This window comes from Falco naumanni, chromosome 1 (assembly GCF_017639655.2).
Source record: "Falco naumanni isolate bFalNau1 chromosome 1, bFalNau1.pat, whole genome shotgun sequence".
NCBI classification, from domain to species: domain Eukaryota; kingdom Metazoa; phylum Chordata; class Aves; order Falconiformes; family Falconidae; genus Falco; species Falco naumanni.
Genome location: NC_054054.1, coordinates 7,605,898 through 7,625,040, shown reverse-complemented (window position 1 = coordinate 7,625,040; position 19,143 = coordinate 7,605,898). Strand labels below are relative to the sequence as shown.

At 36.4% G+C, this 19,143-nt stretch overlaps 2 protein-coding genes across 4 annotated transcripts in view; both read right to left on the bottom strand.

Annotated features, from left to right (window-relative positions):
- Positions 1 to 970: 970 nt before the first annotated feature.
- SLC25A31 (solute carrier family 25 member 31) lies at positions 971 to 9,894 on the bottom strand. Its single transcript, XM_040582319.1, is given in 8 exon segments — positions 971 to 1,168; positions 4,127 to 4,226; positions 4,228 to 4,235; positions 4,495 to 4,589; positions 4,592 to 4,648; positions 5,944 to 6,049; positions 8,484 to 8,608; positions 9,714 to 9,894. Coding segments are annotated over 8 exon segments (870 nt in total).
- A 2,624-nt stretch (positions 9,895 to 12,518) lies between these two features.
- The window catches only part of INTU (inturned planar cell polarity protein), a 55,637-nt gene continuing 49,012 nt past the window's right edge, over positions 12,519 to 19,143 (bottom strand). For 2 of the 3 annotated variants that reach the window (XM_040613173.1, XM_040613086.1), the window contains exons 15-16: positions 15,310 to 15,464; positions 12,519 to 13,304 (exon numbers count right to left, since the gene is read on the bottom strand). In XM_040613173.1, coding sequence (XP_040469107.1) covers positions 13,193 to 13,304; positions 15,310 to 15,464 — 267 coding nt within the window. In that variant the 3' untranslated portion in view covers positions 12,519 to 13,192. Of the gene's footprint in view, positions 13,334 to 15,309; positions 15,465 to 19,143 lie in introns of all 3 variants that reach the window. The other variant, XM_040613267.1, reaches the window with a different exon arrangement.

Sequence of the window (19,143 nt, the reverse complement as noted above, 5' to 3'; positions counted from 1 at the left end):
ATTTGTACTAACTCAAGGAGTTAAAGAGTTTTGTGAGAAATTTAATGGTTGTGGAGACATCTCAGGAATGCTGCTAGCATTAATTTCTTTGAAACCAAACATTTAAATAAAGGTCTCCTAAGTGCTTTCTTTGGTCCCCAAATTATCAATATTCCACAAGGTTTGGTTTCTTTTTCCTTTCCCTATTGAAAATTATTAACTCAGAAATAAAAATTGTTTCATCTATGTACACTGTAAGATTTATCTTCAATAATGAGAACAATCCTCAACCACTTTAAATTTCCTCAAGAAATAATGTATTAAGTGTTCTATGTCTCTAGGTACTTGGGTCTCTACACTTTTGGGCTATGTTTTAGCTTAAAACGCTGCCAGACAGACTACAGTCCTCTCAATGTTGTTTGAGCAATGGGACAGAGAGAAAAAAGGGTTGCTGTATTTCTTAATGCCAATTTTTTTTTAAAAAAAACCAACAAATTTAAACTCTTTTGCTGTCCTGACTTGTGCTTTAAAATATCATGAAAACACATCAATGGGCTAGAAACTGCATTTCTTTTTACTGTGGTTCATGTAGAAGCTGTAGCAGGCTGATATGTACGTGTACTTACAATGGACTCTGCTAACAGGCCAGGGAAACTGCTGTTATCAAAATACATTCAGCTACAAGCTGCAATTTAAAATTCAAGATGTGTAACATTTAGTATGAATAAAATGGAAACACTGAGAATTTTAAACAAGAGGCAAGTATTTTCCTGGATCCATTTCTTGAATGAAATGCAAACGGTGTTCTTAAGTTCCCTGAAAACAAATTATTTGATTTAGTACATGCTTATCATAAAAACACACAAAAACCCAAATAATTTCTTAGAATTATTGCTTATGTGACATTTAAACTAAAAATATGCTATGCAAACAATGAGAATTCTATCATGTATGCCGTACAAACAAAATAGAAGTCCCCTCACTATTTTAATCAGATCCCGAGCTTTCCGAAACAACCAAGATTAAAAATGTCCTTAATTTTGTCATAAAGAACTAGCACTACGGCTCCTCTTGTTCCATGAAGGGTGTTGGAGAATGCTCCACGGAAGAAAGCACTCAGCCCCTCTCGCTCATATATTTTCATAAAGCAGTCAATGTTTCCTTTATATTGGCATTCAGTCTCCCTGCTCTGCATGCAAATAATAAGGACAAATCATTACTGCACTGCACTAAGAAAGAAGCGGAGATGCCTAGCAAATTTGTCTTGCTTTAGGAAAGAACACTAAGGAACTTTTTCCTAATGTTTCACTTACTGCAAAGGAGTTATCTGTTAACTAATACATATTTATCTGATGTAATACTCTGTTAGCTGGTTCCAACACCTAAATTTAGAAAGGTTGTGATCCTTCTTCTGATGCTTCTTTTAAGCTTTACTGGGCAAGTAGAAGGCTTAGGAATTAAATGAGGTCACTCCAGTCCTAAGAGTGCTCTGAATTGTTTCAATGCTATTAAAACTTCCACAGCTCTTTTTTTTTTTTTTCTTTCTTTCCTTAGTACCATCGAAATATTTTTATACGAAGTAGATTTCAGTTCATTAGTAATCAATAGAGACCTCTAAAGATTGTTCAGGTCTTGACTAGCACAACTATTTAAAAACACAGGAAGGCTGAGAAGGAGCTCAGTCCAGTTTCCATCTAGCCCACCTGATTTCTGAGCATTAATTTGCTTGTTGAAAACAAAGCAAAAAGGAACATTTGTTAGTTGGAGACCTCAGCACCATTTTCACTAAAACTCACTTCAGGCGCTTATAGGTGAAGGAAGTAAAGGATGACAATCAGTGAACGTGCACATGCATGCACGTGACTGTTTCTGTGCAAGTCAGAGCTGAAGTGCTGACACCCCCTACTCCCCCTTCACAGTTTTTTCCAAGTGCAGTATCATGCCAGCTCCTTTAAGTTTTGAAAACCCCAACAGCAGAGACAGCCCAGAGGAACATTGTGTAGCTGTTCTCGGCACAGCATGTGGGAAACGCTCTTGCCCACTGTGGAACTCAGCATAATGATGACAGCAGATCTCTCAGATACTCTGCGTAACACCACAGCTCTGACAAAGCGTTTTTTGCTTGGTGAACTGTCAAACCATTCCTGTTTGGGAACTGCAGTCTCTTCAGGATTTGAAGACTGTAGTAGGAACGGACACTGGGTTTTGTCTTCACTAGCAAAAAACATTGACAATTTTTTTTGAGAGATTAATCCAAATCTCTGTCTTTATGTGACATTCAGCTGGAAAGAAGACAGTAGTTGGTGGGGGTTTTTTACTTCCTGTTGAAGATCTCACTTAAATTAGCTAAATCTTAAGTCAAATCCACTTGCAGTATCAAGATGAGGTTCTAGACTCTACAACGGCAGAAGGATATTCTTGCCCACTTTAGGCCTTTGTGATATACTCTGGTACTAATAAAGCGATGCTTGAATTTTCTGATGGAGACAGGGTTACATTTTATTTCATCTTCTGTTAGGAATCAAGATACGAGATCACTATAGATATCTTGAACATAATAAATGCAGGACATACATCTATGATAAACAGTCACATAAATCAATATAAATAAACATTGTAACATAGCTAAAAAGCATTTAAAATATTTTTTCTTGAATTGACATGATTGCAAATGAAAGGATATTTGGTAATGATTGCTACTGCTTAGCTGATGAAAGTCAGCTTTGCTGAAAGCAGTAACAGTACTGTGCTCATTATTTCAGAAAGTTACCTCATCTGGCAAATATACTTTTCACTGAAGAAATAAATGGTGCTGTATTTAATTCAGGGCTTCCTCTTGGATCAGAATACACATCATTAGTATGATTTTCCCCAATTTCTTATCAGCTTTATTTGTACCTGAAGCTTCAGAACTACATGAATGAAACAAGGACACCAGACGAAATACATTAATACATCCACAACATATATACGACCTCCCATTCTCATCTTTGGTGCTAGTAAACTCATTATCTTATTTCATATAATTATAATTTTATGTTTTTAATAATCTTGATACTATTCTCTGTCCTAGTGGTAAGTTAATTACCAGAAATACAGGCAATTCTTTGGTAAGGCCTCATGAGGCACAGTACTTAGGAATAAAGACCGCATTAACTGTAGGCCTACTGCTGACTAAGCAGATAAAACAGAATCTGAAGACAGTGAAATGATACATAGTCTGAAAGGAAGAGAAGTCAGCAGTGCTAATGGTGTTTTCCCACTGTAAGCTTCAAGGTTTCTGTTATTTAGGACAGATTACCAGAGGTGTGCATGCATTGTGTCAGAACCTACATATCCCCTGGCATTTCTTGAAAGCACCTAAGCAAGTTCTATGCCAAAATTTATTCCGATTTGCTTTTGACTTTCTGGAATACTGAGAGAAAAGAAGATACTCCTGAAACAAAATGTAGAGACACTTCTTTAGAACTAAGAACTCCTTTCTATTATCAGATGGCAAAACTTCCTCAGGGATGCAGAGAACAAGGTCCTGATTTTTCCGGATCTTCAGGATTTCAGAATTTTTGTGGGTTTCTTTTTATTTATTTTGTGTTTGAGGATGATCTTCATAACAAGAATTTATATTACTAAGTGTGCTTCAAATGCTATTGAACTACCTAGTAAAATTACCTAATATCTAGCAACAAGATCCAACATTAATTGCTAATAATACACTATCATATCCATCACATGCTGAGAAGCAATTCTCAGCTTGTACGGAGCTTTGAAGATCACCGATTCTACCTCATACCTGAAGAACAGCTGTGTGCCACAAAGACCGTTTTTCTAACTGCATTAGCTGAGCTAATAAAGGATATTATTCTACCTACAAACCTGTCTTAGTCGAAATACCTGGCTTCTGAGTAGGAAGAAGAAAACAGATACTGTTTTTCTACTAAAAGCTCTCACCAAGCCATGAACTGATTATACTTTTACCAGGCTCCCACAATACTTTTGTTTCATTTTATTTCTTTTCTTTCTGGAGACGTTTCCACTTTTCTGAATAGTCTCTAACCTGCTATAAGGCTATACAGTGCTTCAATTAGAACACCAAACTTCAAAAATCTTGCAAGTAATTTTCAGAAAAGGATTGCAAGCTAGACTGCACCTGCATCATCATGTGTCTCCTGACAGTGTGTAAAGGATAAGACAATCATTTCTGAGTCACAATCTGAGCAACGAAAAAGGAAGGAATTTATCGAGTTTGACAATAATCCCTGCAAAATAATAATAAAAAAATGGAAGCCTGTACAAATTCTATAAAATGTATGTCAAATCCAGCAGATATGAAATATAATTTTGATAATCTCTGCTGTTAATCCTACTGTAAAATGACTTGGCTGTTCAGTAATACACTCTTTCAGCACAAATAAGTGTAAAGACAAAAGCTGCAACAAACACCCTCATTAGTTCATAATAAATTTTTTAAATACCATGAAGATTCAAAATGTGTGCATTTTTGTTTGTAAGAGCTACCTTAATGGAGTCATAACATCCAAAATAGGAGGCTTGGTATACAATGAGTCTCTGTAGTGAAACACCAAAACCCTGGTGCAGGCCAGGAACTCTTATCTGTCTGCAATTTTAATAATACAGTCACCAAGTCCCTGGAATGGTTGCTCAGCAGCACCTAACATAAAATATATTTATGCACATTGTTATGCGTTACAGAAGCCCTTCTTTTTCATACAAACTAATTTGCATGACTGAGACACATAAACATAGTAGATTGTTATTTTGTCCACTTATGAACAAAGCATAAAGAAGAAATTGAGATGCATGGATGGATGAAGAGAGTTTCTGAAGACAGAAAACAGATAGTGGTATCCCGTTGTTGAAACACTTTCTGGTCAGATAACTACCATTCCAGTTTTGTCCTCATTCAGCAGAATGCTTATATACAAATTCTCTTACCCTCTCTCTGGAAATAATTTTTTCTACGTAATACCATGCTTTCACTTCCTCCCCACATGTTCTTACTCAAATTTATTAGAAGTGTTATTTGTTTCACCTTTTTCCTATAGTGGAACACTAGCCACAAGCTGTGACAAAGTTAAAAAATCCGCTTTTATATCTGTAGATTTTTTTAATCTGTTTCCACATTCCACAGGTAATTACACCCAAGCTCTTGGGATTTTCCACAGGTGAAAAGACAGCAAGCAATAAACTAGTCTTTGAAGAGCAATAAACTAGTCTTTGAAGGAAGAACTACACACTATGCACCTTCTTATACTGAAGGTATCACAAAAAACCCACTAATTCAGCCCAAGTACGGGCATGGAAAGTAGTAAGTCAAGTCAAGCAGCCAACTCCTGGGACAACCTTGCACAGCACAGACAGCAACTAGAGTTAACTTGGCCCATTGCAGGCAAATCAGGAAAGCCAACAATGATACAGAAAGCAGAGATTTCTTTCTCCCTGCTGCAAAGCCTTCCAGACACTGTCTTTGGGAAATTAATTTTATCTATTTGAGTGAATGAAACACATACCTAGAGACATGTACTATCCAAAATCTTTGTTGAAAATCTTCAGTTGACATTCTTGGTATAGAATAAGGATGGTCGTTAACTTTAAACGATACCCAATAAACCACAGGTTAGGGAAAAATAAACTCCTTTGGTTTCCGGCATCCAAAATTGGCAAAATTCAGTTAGACTCTTCCATACAGAATCTAAAAATAGCGCAAAACTTTGACAGCTGTGCTATAGCACTGTTTCCAAAGAATCTCTTTCACTCACCTTCATCCTCTTCAATAAAGATTGTACATTTCTTAATACTTTTACATTTTTAATTGTGCAATGGTAAATTTTTAAGTAATAGAATTCTAATACTGTTGAAAATTGGTCTGCCTCTAAAATTAAGTAAATATAAACAACCTGAGGCACATCAGTTAAACTGCAACTGCCATTGAAGAAATTTCACTACCTTTCCCAGCATCCACAGCAAAGTCTAACAGGTACCATATGCACATGGATGTTGTTCCTGCTGCTCTGCCAGGAGCCAGGTTTTTCAAAAAGCATTTCCAGAACTGAAAAGCAAAAATTGCTGTATACAGTTATAAAAATACAGTATTACAATACCATAATACTGACCTTTGTTGTAAATACTACATGAAATTTCAAAGCATGAAGAGTAAGATCTAAAATATTGTAGTATTTACAAAACATTCAAGAAACATAGCAGTCTTAGAGTAAGACCTATACTGTTTTGTTTTTTTTTTCAGAATATCCACTTGTAAGGTTTCCTGGCTATTTTTACGTTTATTAAAAAATGTTTATAAGCTATTTTCTTTTTCAACTTTTTCAATATGGTGCGCTTGTGACCCCGACAGCAGTTAATATATTTCTTATCTATAATTATCCACTCCTCCATAACAATCGGCCTGTGGATCTAACTGATACAACAACTGTGCATCAACTCTCCATGAAGGGGGAATCGGGAAACATAAAAATCACTGCATTTACTTTCAGCGTCGCCCATACTTATTTACCAAATAAGAAAAAGCTAATCACAGTAGAAGAAACATTTTGCGTACCATTTTAGGTGGTGATATCTGCATAACCTGTTGCTAGTTCTAGTAGCAAGCAGGGGAGGGGGCAGCTGCAATATGAAGGTCCTTGACTGTACCAGTACCAAGTGTCTGACATGTAGATATAGCCTGTCTTGTTTAACAGAAATTCCTTTGCACTTTACAATCTAATGGTTTTAGCAATTTATTTATTATTTTTTTAAAGATAATCCAGCTAAGCAACAACTAATGCATGTAACCATTTCCTATCCTGCACAAAACACGTTAAGAAAGCATCCAAACCCACTGAGCTTCAACAGTGCATATGCTACTTTGCTAAATACTGTACCTCTAAAGAAATTAATCTTGACTGCTATTCATGGAATGTTTCTAAAATTTGAGTCACAAGCTCATACACATGTAAGTCATCTGGAAACACTTCTAGGAGACATAAAGGAGATTTGAAGAACTATAAACACAGTGTTATTTACATCATGCACGTATTACTTTTTCCACTGTAAGAAAAGAAAGAAAATAGAAACCTTGAACTCTTTACATACAAAATTACTGTAATTGAAAAAGGACTGCTTAAGAATTTGCATGCAATACAAGGAGATTAATCAAACCTTAATAACTGCCAGCATTCCTCCTGGTCAGCACCACCAGAAAAGCCTGTGGCAAGAAAAGTTTCTGGCACTGCAGTAGAAAACTGTCGACATGAGAAATCACATAACATTGGAGTTTTGTTTACATTATCAAAACCTAACCAAAGAAATCCTAAAACAGATAACCTAAGACAGACACAAATAAAGCAGATTTTCCAGCTATTTTCACATTGCACAAATTAGATATGAATAACTTATTTTCCATTCTGCTCATATGAATGAATTTTATGTAATTTGTTAAACGCCAGTATCAACATTTCACTTCCAAGACCAAGATTTCTTGTAATTAATTCCATGGCTGTGTCTTTCAAGAATCCATCCACGTTAAGGGACTTTTCCCAAGTACACAGAATTACAACGTAAGATGGTATAGCCCAAAAGTTTAATTGCCTTTTTGAGCTATAACCTAAACTTGGTCTTTTACTGGAGCATTGTACAAAACTAAGTTCTTAAGATTAACTATTTAACTATTGGTAAGTACATTTCTAGCTTTACATGTGCAAGAAACCAGTTTTCAGTGTGAATCCTTACTTATCTACAGCAGTAATAGGCACTTAAGTTTTTTCTGACACAGATACTAATGATTATCAAGAAAATAATATGAAAAAAAAATTAAAGAGATTCCTGCTTGAGGGACACAACCCAATAACTTCACACATTATTCAAGCAGCTGTAATTTCATGTGAGTGAAATTATGAACATAAAGTTTTTTGAGACTAGGGAGCACATTAATGCAATCTTAACTGTAAGAATGTAATTGGGGGGTTTGACAAAGCCCAGAAACATAGGTGTCTGCATCCAAGATTTTTAATATCCATCTTAATACCCGCGCATCAATTAACTCCAAAATAATTACGTGTCCTGAACAAAACTCTGAAAATTCTGACTGCAGTTATAAGCAGTTATTTACATGCACCTCAAAGTCATTAATCTTTAAAGATCAAAAAGGAGATTTCATTACCTTCAGCAATAAGCTACACAGGAAGCCATGCTCACTCTTCCTCTTGTTATAAAATAAGCTCATTACAAAATCTTAGCAATATACCGCTACTAGTTACCAACCATGCTGAAAGAAAGAATTGCACAGCTCTTGACCATAGAATCATGCAATCATTTACATTGGAAAAGACCTTTAAGATACAGTCCAACTGTAAAGCTAACACTGCCAAGTCCAACATTAAACCCTGTCCCCAAGTGCCACATCTACATGTCTTTTAAATACCTCCAGGGATGGTGACTCAACTACGAGATCTAGTTTGTTTATTAAACAGAAGTCATATGCAATATTTATGTTTTTCTTTATTCACCTTGGACATGAAAATCTGTTTCTGTTTGTCCTTAAAAGCAAAGTATAGAGCCTGTGTTGGGTAATACCCTATAACATTTGCCAAACTGACACACCAAAAGCTAAAAAATTCTGCAGAAAAAGAAATGGATCTTTAAAATAACATTTCCAAAGTTTATACTACACCAAGTATATTATACAATATTCCTTCCATTGTTTCTGCTTTGGTATGAGCTGGAACAAAGGCCAAAAATGTGCTTTTCAAGGCCATTTATTTTTCAGGCATATGGTACTGGAAATTGGGATTTATTCTGACACTTACCAACAGATGTATACATTTAGCGTTAGCACCAGAGAATATAAAACTACAAGTGAAATGTGAATAATGCTGAGAAATAGGTAAGATTTTTCAACTTTCTTACTTGATACATTTCTAAGACTAGGGATACCTACATAAAATGCAGCCTGTAAACCGCAGAATAGAAGAATATTTCACAGAACTGCATATAAACAGTTTTCCTGAAGTAGCCTGCCTATGCATTTTTGCTTCCATAGGGGGTGCTCACACTACGTATTAACGCGATGACAAGCGGTTTATACAGGTATTGGAAACGGCAGTGTTTTTTTATTCTGTTCTAAATTAAAGAACGGATCCCTTTGCACACTAAGATAAATGCATAAGCAGCTAAATGGAGTTGAGGAGGTAGCGCAGGTGCAGATGATAAGAAAAAAAACATATCTGAAGATTTTTGCAGATGTTACATTTTGCTAAGCAGTGACAATGAAGTCATCTCTGTGACGCACAGCCACGCTCTTCATTCAAACCTCTGAATTTTCTTGTGTTACCATGGATGAAGGCAAAGACTCCTTCAAGAAAACTCAAAACTGGGTTTTCATTTCTTGTTTTGGTCATGCTTTCCTATACATTAACATGAGAACGCCAAATCCACTCTGCTTTTGTAAAACTATCACAAGGAAAACAAGTATTTTATTCTGCCTACACATACCAATGAACATGCCTTTGCTACTACCAAATAAACCAAAAACTTCTGTGAGGATGTTCCCAGCAGTAACCCACTCCGCACCACCTCATCCACCAGTATCTGTACTCCTTTGAATGCCCAAGACCCACAATGGCCCAAGAGATCAAAGGCATTTCTAAAAGCTTTTGTTTTTCCAAGGTTTGGGAGAGACAGGGCAAGGCATGGGGATGGGGGAGCACCCCAGGGCCCCCAACCTTGCTCCCTGGGGACACACACGAAGCAGCAGCGTCCCATGCCCTTGTACTGCTGGTCTGCCCAGACCTGCTGGACGAAGCATTCCCCATTCCCCTGCAGCAAGGTGTTCCAGTGTCCTGAAAGCAGGTCCTTCCCGGTGGAGATGGCACCATAGGGGTCCTTGCCCTGCAGGGCCACCATGGCACACAGCACTGCCCCGGCTGCCCCCTGCCCCACACTGCCATTGCCTCTCCTGCCCGAAAAGCACGCGGCCAGCGGGCACCTCACTGGCTTCTTTTTCCTCCAAAGTTAAAGTCGATGGTCTCAGGGTACCCAGGAGCTGAGCCGCCTGCGTCCCCCACCATTACTGTCCGCGAGGGGCTGCTGGGCTCAGAAGCCGCACCGTTTGCTTCTGCGCCATGGATCCTGTCCAGGGAGGGCTGTCCTGCCTGAGCTGCAGCAGCAAGCTCTGCAGAGGCCTCGGGAAACTTCCAGAAGCTTCTGTCAGCTGTGGGAACTGGCCCCTCGCCCCTGACCAGGAACTAGATAATAGAAAAGCAGGTAAAAAAGGGTAGATGTTGATCATATTGAATTATGAGTTAATAAACATTATACATGAGAAGTAAATGATACTTACTCGTGTTATTTATACCCATTCTGTTGCAGGTCAGAAGTACCAACTCGTCCTAGACTACTGATAACATGTTTGGTGTGGGTTTTTTTTAATTGCTTTACCTCCCCTACATCTCCTGACTTCATGACTAATAAGGGCATGAAACACCTATTTGTTTGTTCAAAACATTTTAATTGATGATGTTTTTAAATGCTAACTTTCGTTTCTTGCATTCCCTTGACATTAGTAGTTTTAACCCTGGTAACTTCATTTCTATGTTGTATACCACATTGCTTGGCTAATAGTTTTTATAAGTAACAATTTAAAAGCAAAAGAAATTAATTTCTTTTGAGCCTTAATACTACCACTTGAACTCCTTTAGTAGCTTCTCCATATCTATACCTTTTGACATCAGTTCTGTACACTGATTCAGTTATAATCTTCCTGAGAACTACAAAGCTACACAGTTTCTATCAAAGATCCCTGATAAAAAAAAAAAAGAATAAATCTGTATTTGGTGGGAAATGAAATCTTATCCTTTTGGGTCTCTTTTAAAATATATTCTTAAAAAATCTGCAAAATACAGTCTCTACTCAGCTGACTAACAAAGTAACCAATAAAAATCTCCCTGAGGGTAGTATCAACATGATTAATGGAAACTTTAAAATGTTTTGTTGCTGAACTACACTGCTTTGAGTATAAAAGTTGTACCCTTAATTCTGTTTAAAGTATGGCTTCCTGTGAAGGAGCAAGCCAATCTAAATAGCTGATGGGTACTGAAGGAGCCCCCACCTACCTTCATTCTTCTCTTCTCCACACACATCTAAGTATCCATGCTGTTTCTTCTTCATGGACTCAGCTGTGTGTTTGGCCCAGCTGAATCAACTGAGTTTAACCCCATACACTGGCAGCAGAGTAACCTACTAACTAACTAAATAGAAGGATCTAGATAAAAGTTAGCTGTCTCCTTTTAAAAGGATCTTTAAAAGGATCAAATATCTTCTTTTTTAGCATCCAAACCACATAGCCCAGGCCTTTGGAAGACTGAAATGAGACAAACATCAGCAAAATTACCCTTTTCCATACGGAGACACTTTCAGGGGCACACACATGCAAGTTCTGTAAAAGCTGTTAAACTTACTAGAAGCAGTGCAGCACAGAATGCTTTTCTGTATTCCTTCTTATATCTACAATGAAATCTAACATTCAAACCTCACATATTTTAGACTTTTGAAAGGTGCTGTTCAGATGTCATCCATACTATTACATACTTTTATTTTTCAAACGAGTAAATATAACGTCCCTTGATTTATGGGTGGGGAAGAGATCTAAAGCACTATTGATATAACTCAGTTTCAACTGAAATACTGTCTATTTCTTACATTCTAGGAATCATAGATACTGGAGAAGGCTGATTAACAAAATCTTCAATCATATGCTTAAACTTCAGGCTTAAGACTTCTACTGCTTGGACTTAAAAGCAACTGCTGAGTGATTCAGGACAAGCTGTGAATCACACTGTGACAGTGGGCAGTTATAAGCATTGATTGACTATTTTAGAACTACTCTAAACAGTGTAATTTACTAGTGAAAACAAGATCTAAAGGTTTGATCACGAGAACCTGTGGAACTGAATTTACTTTCCTGCATACTTAAAACTTCTTGATCCCGCTGTTTAAAATGCAACTTTAGTCATGCATTTTATGAGAAGCACTCATTAAAAGCAAGTAGAAACAGCAGAAAGAAAAAAGAATGCCCTGTTGACATGGAACACGATGAAATGCTATGCAGATGATCAGATGTGAATGTGCTGACTGGGGCTAAAAAGACCCCCCAAAAATCTTAACATTTTAAACTAAACTTTAGTAAAGTTTAGTAAAAAGTAGCTGGTGTGTAGTTTACAAACATTTTAACAATTTGTAGGAAAGCTGAATTTTGTAGAAGAACTCTGTTTTTGCAAACATCTTGCTTTCTATTGCCTTATACAGATATAACCTAACATTTTTCTTGTAATATCCAGCTGTAAATTGCAGCAGATCTAGCTAAACAAATATTTTTTAAATAAACAAAAGAGAAAATACATTAAGTAAAAAGAAATAGAATAACACTTTACTGGTCTTTGAAAAATATAATTTTTTTATTAAGAAATTATGAATATAAAATAAGCGGAGTCCATGCATAGGTCTTAACCCCCACACCCCCCACACCCCCCTTATCTTCTTTTGTACCTTCAAAATTGTGCTTTAACAAATACAAAGTATTATTTATAGTTGAAACTCATGAAGACAAGTAAAACATCAACCACACTATAGTCCTTGAGTGTGCAGGAGACCATACCAGCAAAAATGATAAGCCATTAGTTTTGTGTGGCTAAGTGCTGTGAATTATCTGGAAGATTTCTTTCTGTTTTGATTAACACAGTGTTTCTGGAAACATTCAGTATTTTCCATGCCCTTAGAGGCACAAAATTTTAATTAATTGGAAAACTTTTTTTTCCTCTATCGCCAACTGCCAGATATTCAGAGTACTTTAAGGATACCAGCTTACCATTTCACATTCCATATTATACACTGAACAGCAATGAATGTACCAATTAAATGATGTTTTCATATGATATAGTTAAGATCAGGATAAATAATTTGACAGTATACAAAAATAAGAACTTCGCTTCTCTGAAATCTTTTTAACTATTCCATTGATGAGACCATTAGAATCGCTGCTGAAATTTTACCTGTGTCATACCCCAGGGCAGACTGCTTTTTTAAAAAAGCATTTCAAAGATATGGCATGGGTGGGCACCACAATTGAGTTAATTTCTCTTTATACTGGAGTACTTTAAAGAGATGACAACACCATGCAGGATGGCTGAATGTTCAGGAAGCTTGTCTATGTAGCTAAGCCGAAGGACAATTTAAAGGCCAGTTCAACAGCAGCTTCTGTCACTGAGTCATGAAAACAGACGTAACACTCCTGAGGTTTTGGATGTAGAATGAGTCTCCTGAAGGAAAAAAAAATAAAAAAAGAAAACTATCATTGGTGTTAGCTTTTTCTCCTCAACCGTTTGATATATTCTAGTTGTACTCAGGTTTCAGCAAGATGTTAAAAGCAACTGCTTTGTAAGACACCTAGCAAATTTCCATGGCTCTCCTGAATTATCTTACTCCTTTCAATACATTCTATTTTATAATCAAGTTATTCTCTGCTCATTTTTCTCAAGACTGTGTATGGAAAAAAATTCTTCAGGTTTTCAGGACTTATTTGTATAGTACTGGTGTGTTTGCAGTAATCCAAGTTTCCAGGCTACAAGCTGCATTCAAGGTACTTGGGAGCAAGTGCCAGTATTCACATACTTACTTATTCTTAGACTTACTACATCTGGATAGGTAGTTTCCCACATGTTAGTCTAGTACGCTCTTTTAGTGGAAGAGTTAAAATAGGAAAGATCTCAGTACCGCTGCACAGCTGTGTGTAGCACTCTAGCATAGCATATAGCTCTGCAAATACTAGTGGACTCCCCCAGATTTAACATGTTGTTCGGTAATGCAGAGACTTGTTCTTTTCAAACATCTCAACAGCAGCATAAACATTTTAAAATGTTTAAATTACAGATTTTAAGTTTTCCAACCCCAAGGACAGCACACAAACTGCAGCTATGTACATTCATGGTGAGAAACAATTATTTTTCTTTTTTCTCTTTAAAGATCTGACTTGGAGGCAAAAAGGTTGAACAGAAGTTCTGTTAGAGAATTTCTACATTATTATTCCTGGCCAATATAATTACCTATGGATGATGTTTCCTCTCCTTGTATCAGAAAAAAGTTCTTACACCATATTCAGAAATTTATTTTGCCATTTTCTGACTTTCCTATTTGCACAATAGTTGAACTAGTTGAAAATCGTAACTTAATGAATTAATCAAGCATAATCATTTGTCTTCTTTTCACCCCTTGCCTAGACTGATTTTTTTTCTTTTCATATGGTGAAAACACAGCTTCCATTTAACTGGGTATTTGCATTTTTCTATTCATCTAGTAGGATTGCCAAATACAGAAGATGAATGCAGAAAAGAAGGAAACATCCTATTGACGGACTATTCCTAATATGTCTGCTTACTGCAGCTAAAATGTAGACGGCACAAAATATAGCAGATTGAGGAAAGAATAACATATGAGAAGTAGTGGCTACAGAATAGGGCTTACTGGTCTGGACTTAAACAATCACAAGATCTGGTGTGTTCTGAATTGTGAAGAAATAGTACACACTATTTTCTCATTACACCTAATTTTAACTACTTCAAAAGCAGTATTAATTTTAGTATTTAATGCCTAGGGCAGTATGCTGTTCTGTCCTGCAAATAAGCCTTAGCTATGTAGCAATAACTATACGCCTCATTAAGAATATAACTTAAAATTAAGTTTAAATAACAAATTAAAAAAAAATAAAACACAAATCACAATCCATTCACAATGATAATGGCAGAACTTTGAAAACAAACTGAGGAAAGAATACCCCCTTTCCAAAATATCTCAAGTAGACTGCTAGGTTGATTTGGTCCTCCCAATGAAAAAGCCCCGACCAACCAACAACTACAATTGTTCACCTTACTTCTTTGTATCACTGAATCGGCATTATGCATGGAGGCAAGACAAGTAAGATTTACTTGCAAAGGAGGGAATGGAGCTGTCAGAAAGAGTGCAAGGAGCACAAATAAAGTGCAGAATTGTGAAAGAGTATAATTACAGCACTTCTGCATGTCTGCGTAGCACAGCGTAGCACTGCAAAGGTGCCAGCTCTGCGGTGGTAACATGCTGGCACGGTGCTCACTTGAGTTACCTATGTTTGACAGCAGGTGGAATAACTTCCCAGATCCCAAATCAAAGCTACCTCACTCAGTCAACTCAAGTTTCTGTGATGCGCTACAGTTAAAGTTAATCTTAAAGAATACAGTGGTATATTCAAAATGGAAAACTTTAGGAGAAATATGCATTTGTCTGTAAACTCACCCCACAACCCAGTAATTCATTGTTGGTGGTGGTTTCTTCTGATCAGACCAGTTATCAGGAGAGCACTCAAACAAAACTCCATGTTCTCTCACCAGATCTAGGTCCTCATCTGCCTTACTAAATTCTGACATCCCACTGTCTGCTTTTGTCTTTTTCTGTAAAAGAATTGGCAAAATGTTAGTATAGAAAGAAATATCTTTACATAAACACTAGTAAATATAAGTTTGTGGTTTCTTCAGGAATCTCTGATGAATGATACTGCTGTTAAAAAGCCAGACTTAGAAGATGTAACTAACTTGCTTACATGATTCTTTTCTTCCCAGTTTTGTTACTTCAGCATCAACAGGATTTTCCATTGTTATACAACTTGGAAGTAGACACATGCTCCCTTTTTTGATTTTTTTCCCCCTTCTAGATGAACACTATTTCTCTAACAAGCCATCTGAGATAATACAGCTTCTTTAAATAAGTGTGTTACAACAGCTAAAGCTCTCGTCTTTCTCTCTGTGCCTCCCTAATTAGGAACTGTGATAGTAAAAGTCTGTTCAATAAACTTAGCCAGGCAGGAATTTCTTTTCGTAAATGAACAGTTGCAGCACTCAGAGCATTTTCTTGCTCTTACTCAGCATGAGTGCATAAGATGTATTGAAAATAAAGACATTTCCATGTTTCATTGAGTTTTTAGGGCTATGCTTTGTACAGAGCTTTTGAATAAACCTTGCAAAAGTTCCAGTTGTTTCTACCTGAATTCCTGGTCCCTGTCTGGTGAGGTTCAAACTGCAGGCACAAAATCTACTTTTTTCTCTTTGCTCTGTCTTGGTGCTCAATGGTCTTGTGAGCCATGATATCTTTCATCAGAAACATGAGGGGAAAAAGAACAGAATGGACATGGAGATAAATAAAGGAGGAATTTTGAAAGGGTTTGTCACTAGTTTAACTCTTCTCCCACTGAAGTTAAAGGAAGTTTATTACTTTTTTGTAAACGTCTACGTAATAATGAAAAAAAAAAAGGAAAAAAAAAGGAATCTTTTTTTTTTCTTCTTTTTGAAGCATGAGAAGCATGATGAGATTATGGAAACAGGAGTGGAAATCCCATTGAGACAAATTGGTCTTAAAAGAGTTGCTACACCAGGGCATCTCTGGATCTGCCAATGAAGCTTCTGTTCTAATCAGTTGCTTCAAAGGTAAAAGAAAATGTTTTCTTGGGAAAAAAAAAATTATCTCAAGGAACTGCTGTCTGCCGTATGCAGAACAGAAGCCACATCTTTCAATCTGCCTACGATATTGAAAATGTAGGGGCTCAAGATCTAGCAAAGATGGTCAGAACATCACAACTATCTTAATTTCTCAGAAACGATAGAAGTGAAATGTACCTTAGTATTTGAGAAACAAAACATCTAATATTTACTTGAGAAAATGTCTTTTAAATTCCCTAAACATGCTTTGGATTAAATGCATAAAGCATATTCTAAATTACTATTAGTTTATAGAGTGGAAGACATTTCACAATAGATGACTAGACCCTTCCTGTATCATTCCTTAGTATGTAAAGTTGTTTCAAACACTGTTCTTGCTAATACTGCTATTGAAGAAGACTTAAGGAATATGTTAGTATTCAGTCTAATAATCTTGCACAGCAAAAAAATGGAGTCTTCATCATGCAATTTCCATTCTAACATCTGTTTATATTTTAGCACATTTTACACTGTGCTATTCATACTCAAGAAAAAATACATATTAAGAGGGGATATTTGACAGAACTATGAGGGTTTGTACTGTCATATGCATTAAAATTTACTTTCTTCTGATTTTATTTAACATTAAGAAAATACCTCAATGATGATGAAGAAAATGAGGCCAAAGCTGCTTATTGCATACAGCGACATATATTTTGGGTTTAAGACTACAGAGCTTATTTTTGCTCAATTTAAATTGTATTCAAATTTCCTGTACATATTTAGAGGTTAAATTGTGTATTTTCAGTTCTCAAAAAGCGAGGCAACATTAATTATTGATTGATTTACAATAAATTTGCGTTACTGGTGCCATTCTCTGAAACCTAAACTATAACACAATATTTAGCTGATGCCAAGGAATAAGCAGTATAATAGTACATTTCTATATTTGACCCTTTGTCATGCACTACAAACAAGGAAAACTTCTATTTATTCTTTCACATTTTCCTTATGCCATAATGCAACCTGCCAATTTCAGCATTAATGGTTGGAGCCAACATGCAAAAAACACCCCAAGTTTCTCTAAAAGAGAAACTTTCTTCTGCAGCACATATCCATCCATTATTTCTGATTTTCAGAGCAGAATGAACCCAGCTGCTGCCTACTGTACTTACGTCTGAAGAAGCCAGAAAATCATGTGCTAAGGTAGTTGTGTCCAAAACCGAAGTCTTGACTTTCAAGTGTCAGTTTTTCACTTTTTATGAGCTACATCTAATGGTTGAAAGGTTTCTTTTATTCAAGCTTTTTTTTTGGTTTGAACTATAAACCGTTTATTTAACAGTTGTAACCAAAGGCAATTTGACGATAAGAAATATTTGTGTATTCTCTCTGCTTGCTTTGGGTTTCTGTATCTCCCGACAGAAGCGTCTAAAATACATGACTCATTGCCAAAGTCCTACTCAGCCAAACCCTGGTGTCATATGAAGTTGACAGAACAATCCACCAAATTAACCTATTTTTCTAACATGTAAAAGTTCCTAGATCATTTACAAGGCACATCAGTCTAACCAGAAGTGACTTCTTTGGTAATTTGAAGAAAACATTCAGAAAAAATACTACTATTTGCAAACTGCTTTCATTCAGTTTGTATAGTTATTTCCCATTTCTCATTTAATTCACTTGGATCGTCACTTTAGGATGTAAAAAATCCAACTAATAGACAGTATTCCCCTTAGGTTTATAGTTAACTATTTCTCTTTTCCAAAAGGACTGAGCAGGTCACAAAATTAGTAGAGATGAAATGTTACCCTAATTTTAGTTAATGACAATAAAAATCAACCGTGCAATTAACAAAACTGACTTTTATCAAAATAGAGTGTGCATTGAACACAAAAGGTCTGATCTGGATGGAGTATCTCATAAATGGATTCTTATACCCAGTGTTTAAATGTATGCGTTACTACTACCATCTTTCTCCAGACAGACCATTTGAGGTAAACAGATATTTTTAATCAAACACAAGGCAATACAGTTGCTGACATCAGTTCTGTCTATTTTTAAGTCTAATCTAAATAGCAATACCCACATAAAGCTCTGGCAGCTGGCATCGGCTTCAGCCCACAGCTAGAGCAAGGTTCAAACGGCCATCTTTGTAAAGGGAAAAAGCCTTGTCTGTTCCAGCATGCCAGCTAATCTAAAAAGAGATCTGGCAGCATAATTAAAAGGAATTGATTGTTATAGCCAGGGTTTTTTTCGATCACTACCCATGTGAACAAATGATTACAGACATTAGTGGATGGCAAATGTATAAGCAATCCTGAGTAGCACTGAGACCAAAGACACCAAGTGTTCAGAGACACTGACAGCACGGTGAGGGGAAGTCGCAGTCACTGCTCATATGAAAATTTTCTGGGTAAAAAAAAAAAAAAAAAAAAAGGAGTGCCTGAATTTCTTTTTGCTGCCAATCTGAAATCCCTTCCCAGAATTAGAATGGCTAAACACCCTCCCCTTTGCTACTTACAGTTTCTGAATCCAGCATGTGAAACTTTTTGCTATGTTACAAACAACAGTCCTAATATGAAACAGAGTAAGAGTATACTATACTGGAGACATAGGAGTATTTATTTTGAGGGCATTTTTGGTGGGAAAGAAAGCCATA